This window comes from Balaenoptera borealis, assembly GCF_965194805.1.
Source record: "Balaenoptera borealis genome assembly, chromosome: 15".
Taxonomy (NCBI): Eukaryota; Metazoa; Chordata; class Mammalia; order Artiodactyla; family Balaenopteridae; genus Balaenoptera; species Balaenoptera borealis.
The window spans coordinates 5,392,309-5,410,258 of record NC_138871.1 but is presented as its reverse complement, the minus strand read 5'-3'; the positions used below and the strand labels follow the sequence as shown (position 1 = coordinate 5,410,258).

Genomic DNA, 17,950 nt, shown 5'->3' with positions numbered 1-17,950 from the left:
TCCTGCAGGGACACACACAGGCCTGCCCTTGTTTCAGCCGTCGGGTGTTGCAAAGAGTCACTCATCTCCGTTTCTTCATATAAAGAAGAAAAGGGAAAAAATGAGAAAGACATTTGATTTGGCCCATATTTATAGGGAGAATGAAGAAATTTGTCGAATTTGCTTTTCTTTAAATGTTTCAGTTTATCATTTTTCCCTCGCTCTTTGTGACTTGGGCCTAACATCTGAGTGGAGCTCTTAGAAGCAGTCTGCCTGGGCCGAGGGTGTGCGGGAGGGGCCGTGAGCCGCCTTACCCGCGCAGGCTTGTGTGGACGCCGCGAGAGGGGATTCTCCGAGTCTGCGGCGCACACAGCTCTGCCGCCGCCTGGCTGTCACCCCCGTTCACACCTCCCCCCAGCCCCGCCTTGACCACGCCCTCCAGTGCCACACCTGTGAATGCTCCCTGAATCCTGCCGTGGGCTGTCTGACACAGCGAGGAGCCCTGCCACTGTATTCAGAAAAGCTTCCTGCTCCTTGGACGTTGCCGTGCCAACGCGTGAGGACACAGCACATCCTCTCACGGGCTCTCCTGGGGTGTCCACGACGGCTCTGCCGTCCCCCTGTGACCCCATCAGCTCTTCTCACTCCCGGCCCCTCGCCTGGCGCAGAGCGATGGAAGCAGCCACGAGGGCCTCGGGGTTCACCTGCTGAACCTCGAGATGGTCCTCCCTCCTGTCGTTCCGGAAGGGCCCGTAACTTGATAGACTGCCCTCCTCATCCGCCTCCTGGGCTTCGGTCTGTCCTGGCTTCCTTTGCCCCTTCCTTGAGCCCCCACCCCCGCTCCCCCGAGGGCTTGGGACGAGCCGTCTCTGCCCATTGCAGGCACAGTTTTCTTCATATCAAAGACCTTCTTGGGGGTGTTGATATCATCAAAATGATTACATTATGTTCAGCGTAGAAGTAATGTTAAATATGTTAGTTCTTTCCAAATTGGCGAAGTAATTTGTGCCTAGGATGTTTGCCCTTGGTAGCAGTGTCACACTTAATTTATAGTCCTCTAATGTCCTGCGAAGTGCTGGGCCCCATTCTGTGTGCCATTATCTGATTTTTTTTTTTAAACTAAAATCCTTCTTTTTCCTAATTAACTTCTTCACTACCTCTGAGAAAAATAGGTGACTCTCTCAAGCCTGTGTCTTTTAAAATGCAGTAGAACTCTCTGTTTCATCATGTTAAGAGAGAGGGAGGTGACTTCTATATCCGAGTGTGTTTGAGTTGCCCCGTGTCTGGGTCACATCACTGGTGGATTTCCTTAAATTGCTTGGGATAGCTGTCATGAGTTACCTTTTAAGTGAAGTTAAAAATAAGTCTCTCGAAGACACAGACCCAGAAAAGTTAAAGCATGTGCTATGAGAGCTGTCCCCCGACAAGAGGGGGAGGTTCAGAGGAGGCTGCAGTGCTCTTGAGGTGGTGGAATGGACGCATTTGTGTCTTGCTGACCCGCGTCAGGGTAGTGTTTCGTGTACCTTCCTAGAAAACGCTAGCAGTGAACATCCTTCATCGTACTGAACTGACTTTTGTTTTGTAAATTACTGCATATTTATTTAATTTTTTAGTAAGGCCATTTCTCCTTATTTACAGCCAGAATTATTTTAACACATCTTTTGGATGTGATAGTTTCCATTCTTCTGATCATGAAGAATTGTGTGCACTTACTTTGCTGCTTTGACTGCAGTGTAATGGATCGTAGAATTGAAAGGAAATTTTAAATCACATGTTACAGAGCTCTTAGCCATTTCTTCCATCACCCTGCACCAGATTCCTGTGGATACAATTGCAATTCCTAGCCCTGCTTACCTTTGAACAATTAAATTGTAAGGTTAAAAAAAAGTACATTTATAAAAAAAATTGGTGCAGCATGCCACAGTTTTTTTTCATAGGCCCGTAATTTCCAAGGTTTGCTATTTTCCAGTGACTGTCTGTATTCTTTTGACTGCTAGCGCTCAGTTATTTTACAAAATGACACAGTTCTTGGAAATATATACTGGAGAATTGGAAAATATGGTAAGAGCTAAAATAGCTACAATTTTTGTGTATATGAAGATTTTTTTCAGCTCTTTTGAATCTTTATTCTTTCTTGCTGTAAACTCTTGATGGAGGTGTGAGTGGTGTTTGTTTTTGGAAACCACAAATAATAGATTTCACAATGCTCGTCGTATTTGGTGTAGTTATTACACATTTGGCTAGTTGACGGAGAATTTTTTTAGCTTCTCAATATGGAAGATCGACCAGGAAAATGTTGAAATACTGTATGAACGGGGACCTTCGGAATGAACTCCTTGGCTGTCAGCTTAAGCTGGACAGCAGTTTAGCTTGCAGCGTACAGCGCTTCAGCGTGTTGGTAACCGCCCCATGTGTGCCTGGCACCCTGCTAGTTGCTAACGTAGCGGCGATGTGAGTACCTGTGTAAATGCCGGGTTCCCCGCTGTCCCCCAGGACCCAAAAGGTGTTTCTGGTTTCCTCAGGTAGATGCTCTCCTCCTGGTGCTAGGGTCCCCCCACTCAATACCAGATAGGCATGGAGCTGAGGGGGGCGGGGAGGGTGTTTTCCCGTTGCCTTCACAATTGTTCTCTTGAAGTTTTCTGGGAAAGCGTGTGTGTGTGTGTGTGTGTGTGTCCGTCCGAATAAATATGGATGACGTGGTTCAAGAAGTACATGCTGTTCTCCCCTGTCATTCCATCTGCCTGAAAATACTGATGGGGCGATTACTTCGTAAAAGCGCACATACTTCGTTCCTTCCCTCAGCGAGTTTATTAAACAGTTTAGGGGCTCAGTGCAAACATAGATGTGCCCAATCCCCTAGGAGTACAAGGTGCTCTGTGCTGCAAGTTACCAAGTTAGTTTAGGCAACCAAGGTTATAGACCAAGGAAGTCAGTGTAATTGGGGAAGAAAGTGAATGATGAAGTCGGCTTGAGGGGCAGAGGGTTCTGAATGCTGGATGGAGGCTTTTGTACCCCCTCGGAGAGAGAGTGAGCCGTGTGGCCCGATGAGTGTTGCGGGAAGGTTCGGGCTGTTTGCGGTACAGTCGCAAGAAAGTGGAGGGAGGGGGTCGCAGCAGCCTCACCTCAGGCCTCCACCCGTCCGCGGTGTGAGGCGGCCAGAGCAGAGCGGGGAGAGCAGAGGAACGGGAACGTGAGGGGGGGTCTTCTCGGGCGGGGTCAGGCTGGCCGGCTTCATGGAGCAGCTGTGCTGGCCCAGGTGCTGCTCATAGAAACGGCAGGGCTCGAGAGGCTGGTCTCGGTAGGACTTCAAGTGGACGGACGAGCTGGGAGTTGGGGGTGGAATCAGGAGTTTCTGGTTGTGGGGGCCTGCTCCAGCAGACAGACAGAAAGACAGCAAGGGAGACGCCCGCGCTTAGGAAGCAGAGAAGGTGCGTGGAGACCAGGGGGAGAACCGACGAGCCTGGAGAGGGTGGAGCCTGGAGAGGGTGGAGCCTGGAGAGGGTGGAGCCTGGAGAGGGTGGAGCCTGGAGAGGGTGGAGCCGGGATGGGCCCGCGGCCGGGAGGCACGCCCCGCCCCAGCCTGCGCACGCGCACTGCTGGTGAGAAACCGCGGGAGCGAGGACCGAATGCTGCTGTTCGTTTCTCAAGGATGACGGAGGGTGGTCTTTAAGAAAACCTTAAACTGAGTGATAGACGCCGGAGCAGTCACAAACGGTTAAGGGCTAAGGGGGCTGTGTATGGCTCGTTCTAGAAGTTTGCCCGTGAAAAGACAGGTGAAGGAAACAGGCGGGGATCGTGACATCAGACGAAGGTTTTTAAGCTCTCTTGTCTGTGGGTGGCTTGAGGAAACCACTCTTTTCCAGATAGGCTTTGCTATCATAGCTCCATACAAGGCTGTTTGTCAAGCACAGTGTAAAATTGTGGGCTTTCTGTGTCCTTGAAATAGGAGTGAACTTGTTGGTGGGTACAGAGAGTGGCCTGATGCTGCTGGACAGAAGTGGCCAAGGGAAGGTGTATCCTCTGATCAACAGAAGACGATTTCAACAGATGGACGTCCTGGAAGGCTTGAATGTCTTGGTGACAATATCTGGTAAGCGTGTGTTCGGGGAAAGCAGGCCCCCAGCACTGTTTAAAAACGTGGTAGTTGCTGGCACAGAACTTGAGTGAGTTCCTTTTCTGAAGTAATAGCTAAATGACCTAGAGCCGTAGCGTGATTTTACAGTAACGTGATAGGAAAATGTATTCAGCTGGGGCCCACGTGTACACAGTTGCCTGGGGCTCTGCTGAGCGGCGCGGGGGAGCCCAGGAGCCTGCACTTCGTACGTCACGCTGCCCGCCACCCTGCCGCCGCCCTCTGCGGCCTGTCCCGCTCTGAGTGTGGGCTTATGTCCACTCCCTCCCACAGGGCTCTTTCGTGCACAAGGAACTGTTCTTTGCCATTGGTGGTAAAAGTATCGTGGGTTTTTTTTAATGTCAGTCAACACTTACTGTAAGTGTCTTTTTAGAAGAGCATTTTTCTTAGTATAAATTATATGTGTTCATTGTAGAAAGTAAGAAACTACTGCAGAAAAGCAAATGGGAGAAATAAATAGTAAAATCATCCAAAGATAACATCAGTTAACTTCAGTTTTTAATTTCCAGTCTTTTAAGCATACACACACTCAGAATACACACTTAGGGGGGAAAATCTCCATAAAAATAGTTATGCAACATTTCAAACATTGAGAGAATAATATGACACCCATATACTGAGGAAATAGTTTTTAACAGATGTTAGAATACACTGCCGTGCATACGTTTGGCGTCTACTTGCCCTTGGTAACCACTGTCCTGAAGTTTAAGTGTATCCCGTCCTTTCTTGTTTGTCCAAACCTTGTAGGCTACTCTCCCTGTCCCTGAACGTTCCTTCATGGTACCCATTCTGCACGGCTACAGGATGTTTCTTTGCATAGATGTACTATAGTTTGTTTACTAGTTTTCTGTTGTTAGTCTTTCCATTTATTCCTTTTTTTCCCTCTCATGTAAACATTTTTCACAAGTATCTTTGCAGCTCACTTAACCATCGGGCATATGAATCCATGTTGCCTAGATCATAATCTCCTAATAATTTGTGTTTTTGCTGGGGTCAAAGAGTATGTAGAAGTGTAAGACCTTGTCCTCTGATAACCAGCAGTGATTTTGATTTAATTATCTGCTAACTCAAACTTTTTATATTTATTTATATGTAACAAATTTCTGGCAGTTATTTTAGTTTTCAGATAGGCTTTTGGTTTAAGTAAAGATGTGCATTGAAATGCAAAAATTTCACCATCCATCTCATACTTAAATGAGAAAACAACCATTTAAAACTTGAGCTTTAAAAAGTGATGGAAAATAGGTTTTAGAATTGTAGGAAAAATAAATCAGCTAAAAAATGGTTTAAACTTCATTTTGTGATCCAGTGAGCAAGATGATTCATGGAGATCAGTAATCAACTGATACCATTTTTTTGGTCTACTTTTCTGTATTCTTTTCCTCTTTATAGCTTTCATTGGTTTTCAGAATCATAAAACTAATTAATACATGTCAGTTGTAGGCAACTTCGAAAACAGAAAAAAACTTCAGAAGAATAAAATAAAATGTAACTCCCATCTCAGAGATACCTCTTGTTAACATTTTATTGTATTTCCCCCTCCTCGTTTCTGTAAATATATCTCATAGTGTGGGAATAAAACACTGTATATAAAACGATGTCGTCTTTGTTTCACTTAATATATTATTTTCCCACATTCACAAATTCTTCAAAACTTAAGAAGATTGTGTTGAAGTATAAGGCATGACACAGAAAGTGCACAGACGTATAAATGGTGTACAGCTCCGTGAAGAGTCACAGTTAGAACCCATCCGCGTAGCCCCCCACCCTGGGGACGAGGGGAGCCATCCCAGCCCCCCGGTGGCTCCCCTGCTCTGCCCCTCCTCCCCAGAGGGAAGCCCTGTCCTGACTTTGAACACCTTAGAACATGCTAGAAACTCTTTTGTGTCTGGTTCTTTTCCTAGAGCAGTTTTACGTTTACGCAGAAATTAAACGAAGTATAGACAGTCCCCATATTGGCCCTCTCCTGTTTCCCCTATTCTCTCGCATTAATGCACATTTGTTACAGCGGATGAACCAATATTAATACTTCAGCTAACAGGTTAGCTGAAGTCCACAGTTTGCATTAGCGTTCTCTCTGTGTGTGTGTGCTCTGGGTTCGACACACGCATAATTTTATCCACCGTTACAGCATCGTACAGACTAGTTTCACTGCCCTAAAAATCCTCTGGTGCTGCACCTACTCCTCCCTCCCTCAAAGCCCCTGGCAACAGCTGGTCTTTTTTTTACTGTCTCGATATTGCCTTTTCCAGAATGTCATAGGTGGGCTTATGCAGTCTGTAGCCTTTTCAGACTGTTGAGAGCAAGTACCTTTTTATGAATCTATGTGATAACATTTTTTGTCTGTTCTAGGTGCTTGCTCAATACTTCTGCTAGGTTACCTCTCTTCTAATTGATTTATAGGAGTTATTTACGTGTTCTGGGTGTGAGTATTCTGTTAGCTCTGTAAGTTGTGCCCATCTCCAGTTTATGGCTTACCTTTTGCTGGATTCAAGTCCCCGAGTTGGGTGATCTCTGAAACCCTTTTGTGCTCTCAAATGGGAAATAATAGTTACACTAGAGGGTTTTGAGAATCAGATGACATAATAGCTTGAATTGAGTTTCTAGTGAAACTGATACAAAATGGTTCCCTCGGGGGATGATATTTATTGTTTATTGCAGTTTCTTTTGGTTACTATTGTTGTTAATGATGATATCTACTTTTGAGTATGCATGTAAAGTACTTATATTTGTTTTGCTAGGCAAAAAGGATAAGTTACGTGTCTACTATTTGTCCTGGTTAAGAAATAAAATACTTCACAACGATCCAGAAGTTGAGAAGAAGCAGGGCTGGACGACCGTGGGAGATTTGGAAGGATGCGTACACTATAAAGTTGGTAAGTTCCACGACGGGCGTAAGGGTTTTGTTTTTCCAAGGTTTAATTAATCTTCCATTTAAGATCCATGTGTTTTTGAAGCTTTTAGTAATGAACTTGTTGTGGAGACTTGTAACTCATTTCTGTATCAGGATGTTTCTGAGGCACCTTCTAATCCTGAGGCCTGCAGGCCTGCAGGCCTGCAGTTAATCTTAACTCCGGCTGTCCGTGCCCTCTGTCCTGAGCCTCTTCTCACCCTTTCCTTGGACAGTCCACACTCTCTCTGTAAGATGTGGCTCACATCTTGCAGAGAAGAAGGACGCGTTGCCAGAGGAGAGAGAGCCGATTTGGACTCCTCCTTTGCGCTGTAGGCTTGTCCTCACTTGGAGGACTCTGGGTCCTTGGCAGTCACTGATTGAATGTTTGAGAGTTTGCCCAAGTAGCTGTGGCCTGTCGGTTTGAATTAAATGCGCTGTACAGAGCTACTCTGCTCATCACTAAGAAACGAATCTTGCTGGCCAGTCAGTGTTTCATGGCAACCGTTTTGTTCTTTTCTCCTCAGCATGCCTACCGTGCTTCTTGTGAAATCTCACAAGAACAAAACCAAAATAAGTTTTTTCGTGTTGGGGAAAAAAATCAAAATATAGGAACTAATGTTGGAAATAAAGGGGAAATCATGGAGCTTAGCCCAGTTACAGTTTTATGGGCGAGATGATGTGTTCTAATTAAATTTGAAATGGGAGGTTGAGAAGGTTAGCAAATGGTATAAGTCTTAAGTATACAGAGACTGTATACTTAAGACTGAGTAACCTAAGGGGTGTATTGAATGTTGATTTCTGCTTGTGTGTTTTCTTTTCTTCTGTGTTTATGAAACTACATACTGTAGTCCGTGCCTCTGCTCCCAGGGACATTACAGTCCTTGGCGTTGTCGTCTGTTAATGTAACCTGTCCATGGCCCTCAGCTCGTTGGTTACTAATGAGTGCGGCTGCCACCCCGGTAGTGGACTGATTCTGAGTGATCCTGCAGGGTTCTGTCACCTCGGTATAGATTTCGGGATTAGGATTTTCTGTGTTGTGTTTTTATGTAATATTTTTATTTGTTGATATGTAACTGAAATCATCTAAGGCTAAATGTAATGAAATGGCTCATAACAGCTGAAATGTCCCTGAATAGATGGCCCTACAGGAGAGTGAGAGGCAGATGCGTTAAACTGAGCTGGGCTCAGAAGGCGGGGTGGGGGGGTGTTTAAATTTATATGTAAATTAATTAACATGAAATAAACTTTAAAATTTCTTTCTTCAGTGACATTAGTACATTCCAAGTGCCCAATAGCCCCATGTAACTTGTGGCTGCCATATCAACAGGGTGGACATAAAACCTTTCCGTCACAGAAAATTCTATCCCATCAGCACTGGTTTCGACAGCCTCTTAATCCTTTGTATCTTAATAGTCATGTGATTCGCTTGAATAGTGACAATATATGAAATAACAAGGAGAGTTATCAAGTTAACAAGCCATGTCTCATGGTCAAAGGCAGAGTGCTGTAGTTTAGAGAGCCCATGAAAACACCGGGAGTCTGCACCAGCCAGTAAGTCAGGTGTGGCCAGGGCCCCTCCGGGTATCTTCTCTAGGCAGAGCTGCTGGCTGTGAAGAGGACTGAAACAGCTGTGTAAAGGAGGCCTATATATATATATAAAGTTAAAGAGAGATTTTCTTTACTTTTGGTACACAACTTTAGCTAAAATCCTAGCAATTACTACTGTTTCTATAGCTCAGGAAGTGGTTTGAAATGATACTTGATCTTGTACACAGAAATAGATAGAATTCAAACTCAGTTGATGAGTATTTTGTCGTAGCGTTCTGTGTTCCTCCATCTGTAAGCCCCACGCAGGACTCAGGAAAGGCCACGTGGAAGATTTGACCTCTTGCTGGGATTTGGGACCCTCTTGTCTGATAAGTCACATCATTATCCTTTTGAACTAGTACTGAGCCCTCGAGGTGGTAGGGTGGAAAGGCTGACATTGTCCTTGATTATTAAGTACTTACAGCCTAAGAAGGTTAGGGACATCAGCAAAAGTGCTCGTCGATGGCAACCAGGGTATGGCGTTGAGTCCAACACAACACAGAGGAGGATGGGAACAGCCTGAATTGTACGTTAAAGAATCGGAAAAGTGAACCGCGAGGCTTGAGCTCTGGGCATTTTTCTCTTGTTGGTCTGGGCGGATCAGCAGGAGGCATATGTAGAGAGTTTGCAGAGGCCAGCTGAAAGAATTTACAGTCCCACGTCGATTCTGACCTGTGCTCCTCTTATTTGTTGTTGCAGTAAAGTATGAAAGAATCAAGTTTCTGGTCATTGCTTTGAAGAGTTCTGTGGAAGTCTATGCGTGGGCACCCAAGCCATATCACAAATTTATGGCCTTTAAGGTAACAACATCAAGTGCACTTAAAAGTAGCATCAGCCGTTTCACGCTGTGGCCGAGAGCCAGGGAATACGTCTGAAAACCCCGAATGGTTACAACTGATCATTTAAAAGCATGTGCTGATATTGGTATAACTTTATCATGAGAGAGGCCATTTCTAATGGAATAAGCTGAGCTATCGGCTTTCTAAGTCCTCGGAGTGCGAGAGAGGAGCGGAATGTTGGGCAGACACCTGGATTGAAAGGACACACTGACACCACCTCCATTTGAAAAGCAGACCTTGACCTTCCCCCTAAAGTCATGGACGTGTATAAAGATGTAGATGTTTATGTTTTTGACAGGTATCCAGCAATAGGCAGCTTTAAGGTATATCTATTCAGTAGAGGACTAATTAAAAATGAAGTTGCAGAAACTCTTGATGACACAAGGAATGCATTATTACACATTAAATAGAACAAGTATTAAAATATGTATAATATACCATTTTTGTTCAAAGAAAAATACTGTAGAAAAATATTAGCAGTTATTTTTGTGGATATTTTTAATATTTCTTTTTTATACTTCTAGAGTTTGCACTAGATACAAATTTATAAAATTCTTAATCAAAAATGATATTACTATAACATTAGATATTATAAATCACTTAATAACATCATTTCTGATATTAGACAAAAAACCTTAAGCATTGTCCCCCCAGGGCTGTTTTAGTGCAGGGCAAGAAGTTAAGAATTTTGTATCCAAAAAGATTCTATTTACTTATGTTTTTAAATAGTTTTGACATATTTTATTAAGGGTAGGCTTCCATTATTTGGAAAATTGACATATTTAGGTTGCTTATTCCTTGATTCCCCAGTAAAGCAGTATAAATGGGGTTATCATATTTGCTTTAAAAAATAAATAAAGCCACATATTATTGACTAAAAGCTGTTGATTGTATAGTTACAATTATCTTCTGAGATCTGGTCTTAATTACCTTCATGTACCAGGTACCAGGAACTGTACTAGTTGCTTTTATAAATAAATACCTTGTTCAAATCTGCCTTAAGAGCTATAGGTGTTGACGTTAATGAAAAACTGAGGCCACCCAGGCTGTTACGGTACATGGTAGCCTCTCGTTAGCTTTATCACTCTAGCTGGAAAATTAAAGTGGAGGTTTGAGTAGCTCAGCAGAGACTGTGATGATCACACTGATAAAATTCTCATGTGTATCGTGCAGCAACTCTCTCTCCATTGTCTGCGTTGGAGTAGCTGGTGCTGACTGACAGATAAGAGCAAAATAACTTAAAGACTTATTGTACAGAGTAGTTTTGCTTACGGTTTTTGCCGGGGTGGTTCAGTAATTGAGTAACGGCGTGCCTGGGTCTGGCTCCTCCAGTTTGAACCATCAGAAGTAAGTTCTGCTTCGTCTCACAGCTGCTCTCTCCGTTGCTTCTTTGTAGTCGTTTGGAGATTTGGTGCATAAGCCATTACTGGTGGATCTCACTGTTGAGGAAGGCCAGAGGTTGAAAGTGATCTATGGATCCTGTGCTGGATTCCATGCTGTTGATGTGGATTCAGGATCAGTCTATGACATTTATCTACCAACACACGTAAGAAAGAACCCACACTCTATGGTTGGTTGACTGGCTTCATTTTATTTTGACTTTTTTCTTTACTCTGCTTAGTGAACTAACACAAGCAGGGATCCCTTGCTTTCCCTGTGCTGTGGGGGTGAGTATTTAAATGGCGCCCCTGTTCGGTAGCGCTCTGCTCCGAGCCAAGTGGAGACCCGCTCTCCTGGCTCTGAGGCCCTCCTGAAAAGCTCCTCACCCTGCTTTCACTAACACGGGAGGGTTGGGCAGCTGCTGGCAGGTCAGAACCTCCGTGGGTCGGGACTGGTTAGAGGAACATAATTTATTAAATGGAGCCCCCAATCCAAATATGTTCCAGGGGCTCAGAACACGTGAACCTAGTAGATTATAGGACCTATCAAAGGTGGACTTTCAGATATATATATACATATATATGTATATCACATGGGTTTTCCACAGTGTTATCCAATGCTGTGTTTGTCACCAGGAATCTGAACCAGTGCATTCCCCAAGACATTCTTATCGAGCCCTTTTGCAGGGATGGAAGTAGCCACAAACGTGCTTGCCTGTACTTTGTTCCTCTTCTCTAGATCCAGTGTAGCATCAAACCCCACGCAATCATCATTCTCCCCAACACGGATGGAATGGAGCTTCTGGTGTGCTATGAAGACGAAGGGGTCTATGTGAACACCTATGGAAGGATTACCAAGGATGTGGTTCTGCAGTGGGGAGAGATGCCAACGTCTGTAGGTGCGCGTCCCTGACAGGAAAAGGCCTTTCCTGAAGAGGCGTGTAGTTTGCGTACTGATTTTACGTGTTCTTCAGACCCTTTGGCCACTTAACAGAGTGGCTGGCAGTAGATGGTGGAAAGTTAGATTGTAGACCGGGACACACGTAATAGTCTTATGTTAGGACAAAATCCAAGTAATTATTTTTTAAAACTCTGTCGTTCACAGTCCTTCATTTAATCTTTAAGACAGCCAGGGGAAGTAGGGCAGGTGTAGCTGTTGACTGATGTGTGGGAAGTGAGGGGAGACAGAAGGGTAAGTGATCGCTCTTGCCATTCCGTGGCCCAGCCGCAGTCGACACTTGGCCTCCTGACCGTCCCTGTGCGTTCAGCAGCGAAGGCTGACCTCTGGAACCCTCATGGCTCCAAGTTTATATCCCCAAACTGTTTTGGTTTAATTGCAGTCACTGGTTCTGTCCACTTGGCTTTCCTTCTCGCTGCCTCCCTGGTAACTAGTGTGATGAAAATACGAGCTAAGCTATGGGGTGGGGCGGGGGGCGGGTGATGCTCCGGCCTGAACTGCCTCAACTGTTGATTGAAAATACCGCCTCCCAGGATGGACCACGAGGGTGCACATGCAGAGTTCCTTGCAAACAAAACCCCCAAATACTAGCTGTGTAGAGGGGTGGGGTGTGTGTGTGTGTGAGAGAGAGACCTGAGCAGTTTCTTTCCACGGCTGTTTCCTTATCTTTAACAACATGTGTTTTCTCCTCTCAAAAAGCATATATTCGATCCAATCAGACGATGGGCTGGGGAGAAAAGGCCATAGAGATCCGGTCTGTGGAGACCGGCCACTTGGATGGTGTGTTTATGCACAAAAGGGCTCAAAGACTGAAATTCTTATGTGAACGCAACGACAAGGTAACGGTTTCCTTAGAGATTCTTTTTAGTTGCTACTATCTTTTAGCAATGGTTTATTTTCCATGAAGTTTGGTGAAGCCTTTCCTTGGGGTTTTGATAGATTCTGAAATAAATTTATCAAGGAACTTTTCAGTAGTGACTTCTTAGGCCTGTTTATGGAGGTCATGATATATTTTATTTTGTTTTTGTTGAGGGGGTGGAGATGTTTATCTCTGCAGAAATCATCCTATGTTGGGTTTTTGTTTTTTGTCTTTTGGGGTTTTTTTTCCCATTAGGTGGCCTGCCTCGGCTACGTTTGGTTTAGGGATAGAGAAGGTTAAAGCTACCAGTTTAGATGGATGGAATTCTTTTGAGATTAGAAGGAACCCTCGTGCAAATTTAAGTAACAGGGTAAAACTTCTTCTCCCCTGATACGTACCAGAAATACACCACTTGTTCATCTACCTTTTGAGTAGTGAAATAACTTCATTGTTTGTGTGGCATAAATGCCTAAGAGGGGAAATCATTTTATGCAGAAGTAGGTGTACTTCCTGCAGGTGAAAACCCAGGGCATCAAAGCCCCAGTTAAAACCTTTGCTTTTTTGAAACTGACCGCATCCTTGTCTTCTCTGGGATTGACTCCCTCCCTCCCCAAATCAGCCTTGGAGTGGAACAGACACTGGCCAATGGTGTTGACCCCTCTGACCTTTTCTAAGCCCAAATTTCTCTGTCTTCTGTCACTTGGATAAAAATATGTCTGACCACCTGGGGCAGCCCACTGCAGCCTTAGAAACATTTCCCCCTTTTGCTTCACGTTAAAATACGTTAAAGCTCCTAGCAAGCAGACCTCAGGCTGACTTCTCAGACGAAGAGAGCGGTCACTTCTCCTTGTCAGCTGGGCCTCCTGCCCCGCCACGCGCTCTCCTACTCAAGAGCTGCATCACCACCAGCCCACTTCCTCCTGCAGTCCTCTAGCCCATTCGCCGGTGCACTTGACCTTTTTTTTCCTACATAATATCTCCTAAATCTTTTACCTTGAAAATCCATACAACCTCAGACCTAACCCAGGATTTTGCCAGCTTTCTGGCTTACACTTTCCTAAGTATGTTCAGTGGAGCCATAACCGTGATATTCTTTGAACTTCAGGCATTTAAATATTTTTATCATTCATGATGTCACATCCATCGGGGTTTATTAATAAAAGGCACAAAACTAAATTATATTACTTTGACTGTAGAGTCATATGAAATAACTAATACATCTCAGCTTCATTTTCTAAGAGAGAAAAACCAGGTGGCTGAGGAGCCTCCCATTGGCAACTGCACATTGAGTGTGCCAATCCCAGTTATCTTTCAGAAGGTATTAGCCGTGGAGGTGAACACAAATGGTCCCGTTCGGGAACACGGCCTTTGTTCCTCTGCGTTCTCACAATAGGGCAGGACGTACGAGGAGTCATCCGTCGGCTAAGGAGCCTTCCTGGTCAAGATGAAAACTGGCTCCTTCACAGACGAATGGACGTCATCCCAGATTTCCTTTGGGAGGGGCCCCTGGGGCTGTGGGACCAGGGTCCTGTTGACCCCTCCCCTCTCCTTCTACAGGTGTTCTTCGCCTCGGTCCGGTCCGGGGGCAGCAGCCAGGTGTACTTCATGACGCTGGGCAGGACCTCTCTTCTGAGCTGGTAGGAGTGGCGGGCGGGTATGCCGGCCCCGGAGTCATCGAGATGAGAACCTGGAATTCCTGGCAACTGGCGCTCGGAGCCGCCCGGGCCGCGCGGGCGGGGGTCTCCTCTCCCCTCCCGCCCGCTCTTACCAGTTCATCTCCACTCCCTTCTTGTCCTGTTCGAAATAAATCAAGGCTGCAACGCAGCTGGTGCTGTTGAGACTCTACCGTCAGGTGCTATCGGTGTTGGAATCAAGCATCAGGCAGAACGCAAACGCCTTCCCTCCAGCTCCAGAATTCCTCGTCTGTGACTCTGTCCCGGGGTGTCTGCAGGTGGAGAACAGACACGCCGGCGGGTGGTTAGAAGTGGGCACAGCGAGTGTAAAGTGTGCTCGGACGAGCAGGTCACTGAAGCCAAGAGCAGATTTAATATAGTAACATTAACAATGTATTTAATTGACATTTCTTTTTTGTAATGTGACCATATGTGGACAAAGAAGAAGGTGCAGGTTTAAGAAGTTAATATTTATAAAATGTGAAAGACACAGTTACTAGGATAACTTTTTTGTGGGTGGGGCTCGGGAGGTGGGGTGGGTGGGTTAGGGACCCATTTGGCATTTGGTTTCTTGGGAATTCTTTTTTTTTTTTGGCCAAGAACTCAGTCATTTTCTGTGTACCAGGTTTTGCCTAAATCATGTGCAGATAATTCTTCAAAAAAAGAAAAAGAAAAAAAGAAAGAAAAGGTGTGCATTTGTATCCTGGCCAGAACCTTGTTGTGTGACAGTATTAGCACTGCCTCGGTCGAAGGTTTAATTTTTGTTTAAACCTAGAAGTGCAACAGCAGTTTCACCACGGTCTGCACTTGCGGAGGGAAAAAAAGTTTTTTTCAGCCACGTGTTTATTTTTTCACCTACCTCATTGTTTTTAATGCATTAAGAGGTGGTTTAGTTTATATGTTTTTGGAGGAAAACATTAATGTTTAATTTAATCTTAATACCAAAACTATCCAATTGAAGTTTGACTGTTATTTCGTCACAGGTCTCAGTAGGCACAAGAGAAATTGTCCCTGAAGATGGGAAACAGCCACGAGGCTTGTCTCGCTGACGGGTGCGTCTGCTTTCTCAGTTGAGAGAGCAGATCGCGCTGTGTCCACCAGATTCACCCGTGGTGGTGGACCGGGCGGCCATCGCCCACAGCACGAGGGGCCTCAGTGTTCTCAAATCGGGGTTTGCAGACAGGTGGTCATATGGGGACAGCCCCACAAACTGTTAACAGTGTTGCAGGAACCTTTCCTTGGGGCCGGGGGTATTTCCCTTTTTCTAAAAAATGCAATGCACTAAAACTATTTTAAGAATGTAGTTAATACTGCTCATTCATAAGATAGCACCTTCCTGTGTTTTGGGTGTAATATCAAAGCCCTGGCTTTTCTCGTTCTCTCCCTTGCTCTCCCGTTCTCTCTGTTTTTTAAACCAGTTTTACTTTATGAATATGTTCATGACATTTGTAATAAATGTCTTGGGTAATAATTGGTTTCATGGCTTCTGGTCACTCGCTTCCTCTGAGGTTGTTAATCAACTTGGTAAAGGAGCAGCGCTTGGCGCCATGGCTCTGCTGGCCGCCTTTCCTGTTGTCGAGTTCTGATGGGAATGTCGCGTCCACCAAACAAAAGCTTGGTGTTTCATAGGCTTACTCCTCCTCCGTGGTGAATTTTCTTTTATGACGTGTAAGTGGAGGTTTTCCTCCAACATCACTTGCACCTGTTTGCTGAGGCTTGGCCCGGCATTCGCATCCCATTTGGCATCCATTTTGACTCGTCATTCTCTTCCTCCTGGGTCAGCATTTTTGCCGGAGGCTCTCCTATGAATTTCAAACCCTAGTGAAAAGTACATACACTCAAATGCAGAAACAACAGCTGGTCGCGTACACGCACCACGACAGGACCCACTGAGAAAACCTGCCTCCGTACTGGAAGGATAAGGCCAGGGAAACAGGTTTTCCGTGTGTGTGACTTTGGTGTAGCGCTGATGTCTAAGGCAGAAAGAGCTAGTTCTTTTCTACTAATTCATACTGAACATAGAGAAGATTGGGGAGTTAATCCCACCCTTGGAAGGGACTTCTGAGACAGGCCAGACTCTGTCACCACGGGACTGCAGTCACAATCAACATCACTGCTGGCGATTCCCTACTCGGTTTGGCTTTTGACCCAAGATGAAATGTGTCTCAGTGAACACGTGCACCAGGAGGAGAAAGGACCATGTGGCGGGGTCAGTTGTAGCCCCTCCCATGACTTTAGCGAAAGGTAAAAGTTGGGCAGGTGTCTTTGAAAAAATACTAAACTTCTGATACCGACATGGAAGATACAAAAAGGGATGAGGCCTCGTGGTCTGCGTCATCCGCAGACTTGAAGCTCAGTGTCTGTAAGTCAAGGGCCGTGACACGGACCACGCAAATGGTGTTCCATTGGAATTGCCGAGTACTGAGAACTTGACAAAAGCCACGATTCCCTCAGGGGCGATGGGCTCCGAGCTCAGGTCAGGATGGGCCTGTCCTAGTTGGGCAGCACCTGGTGGTGTTGGAGTTGAATGTGATTGAATCCATCGCCGGGCTTAGCTGACCGAGGTCAGCCGGCCACTGGTCCCCTGGGTGGGTGCCTGCGGTGTGCTTTCCTCGGCCGTGATGTCCCTCCCTCCGTGGCCTCCCCGCCTAGTAGATCAGACTGTGTTGCTACAGCTTCAAGCAGGCGCCCGGTTAGGTTTCTCCATGAAAGATGGCAAGCTGTCGCAGTGTCTTTCTTCTAGAGAAAGGGATCTTTCTCCTTTAACAGGGTAGTGACTTCACAGAAGTGCCAAGATGGCAGAATCAACAGAAGAAGATGGTATTATGCCGATACCGTTAAATGTGGAACATGGAAAACTATGACAACTCTTCCAAACAAAATACCAATATGGCTCTAGGTTTAGTAGAAGCTTTAATGAGTGATACCTTTCCGTGTTTAAAGCAGAGTCTCTCTGTATCGGGCGCAGTGTTTTTACTTTTTCTCATGCCCATATTGTGTTGAAGAAAATGTTTACAAAAAAACGGTTTTGTTACACTAATGTGCATCACATATTTATGGTTTACTTTTAAGTGATCTTTTGTGGGTTATTTAGGCTTTTGTCTTAGTTGTCGTCCACTTATACGGTGATTCATAATCCCCAGTTTTGCCAATTATAAATTTGCTAAACAGTAATGCAAATGACAAGCTGCATTGTTTACTAATCAGAGCTGCAAAGCAGACTGGTGACAAGTACACACACAGCCTTCTTTTTTCAGTGCTAACTCGTCTTCTGTGTATTATGAAAATTACTGTTGCCCCTCTTTTCCCCTCTTTTGTCCTTAAATAAAGTAAAAATGACACCTATTTCACGTGGCATGAGTTTCAAATATATTCTCTTCCTTCCGAATGTTTCCTTCCTCTACGGATCCTCCTTCCCCCGTGCCACCCCTGGCCTGAGCGGGCGGCTCCTAGATCCTGCCATCTCCCTAACAGGGATGGCCCAGGGGCTCACCAGGCACAGGTTACGAAAGCAGCAAACATTTCTTCAAAGATCTTAGAATGAAATTGATGGGTGAGCTCTTGATCGCCATGTTCCTGAAGCCAGAAACGGAGTAAGGCTCATTTTACACGCATGCTGTCTGTTCTGTAGCTAACAGGGTGATGAAAGGG

At 45.2% G+C, this 17,950-nt stretch overlaps 1 protein-coding gene across 38 annotated transcripts in view; it reads left to right on the top strand.

Annotated features, from left to right (window-relative positions):
• The window catches only part of MAP4K4 (mitogen-activated protein kinase kinase kinase kinase 4), a 174,204-nt gene extending 156,560 nt beyond the window's left edge, over positions 1 to 17,644 (top strand). For 19 of the 38 annotated variants that reach the window (XM_082357185.1, XM_082357184.1, XM_082357162.1 and 16 more), the window contains 7 exons: positions 3,926 to 4,069; positions 6,853 to 6,987; positions 9,291 to 9,391; positions 10,827 to 11,000; positions 11,549 to 11,708; positions 12,467 to 12,606; positions 14,184 to 17,644. In XM_082357185.1, coding sequence (XP_082213311.1) covers positions 3,926 to 4,069; positions 6,853 to 6,987; positions 9,291 to 9,391; positions 10,827 to 11,000; positions 11,549 to 11,708; positions 12,467 to 12,606; positions 14,184 to 14,267 — 938 coding nt within the window. In that variant the 3' untranslated portion in view covers positions 14,268 to 17,644. The remainder of the gene's footprint in view (positions 1 to 3,925; positions 4,070 to 6,852; positions 6,988 to 9,290; positions 9,392 to 10,826; positions 11,001 to 11,548; positions 11,709 to 12,466; positions 12,607 to 14,183) is intronic. The other 19 variants (XM_082357171.1, XM_082357183.1, XM_082357175.1 and 16 more) reach the window with 1 other exon arrangement.
• Positions 17,645 to 17,950: the final 306 nt, after the last annotated feature.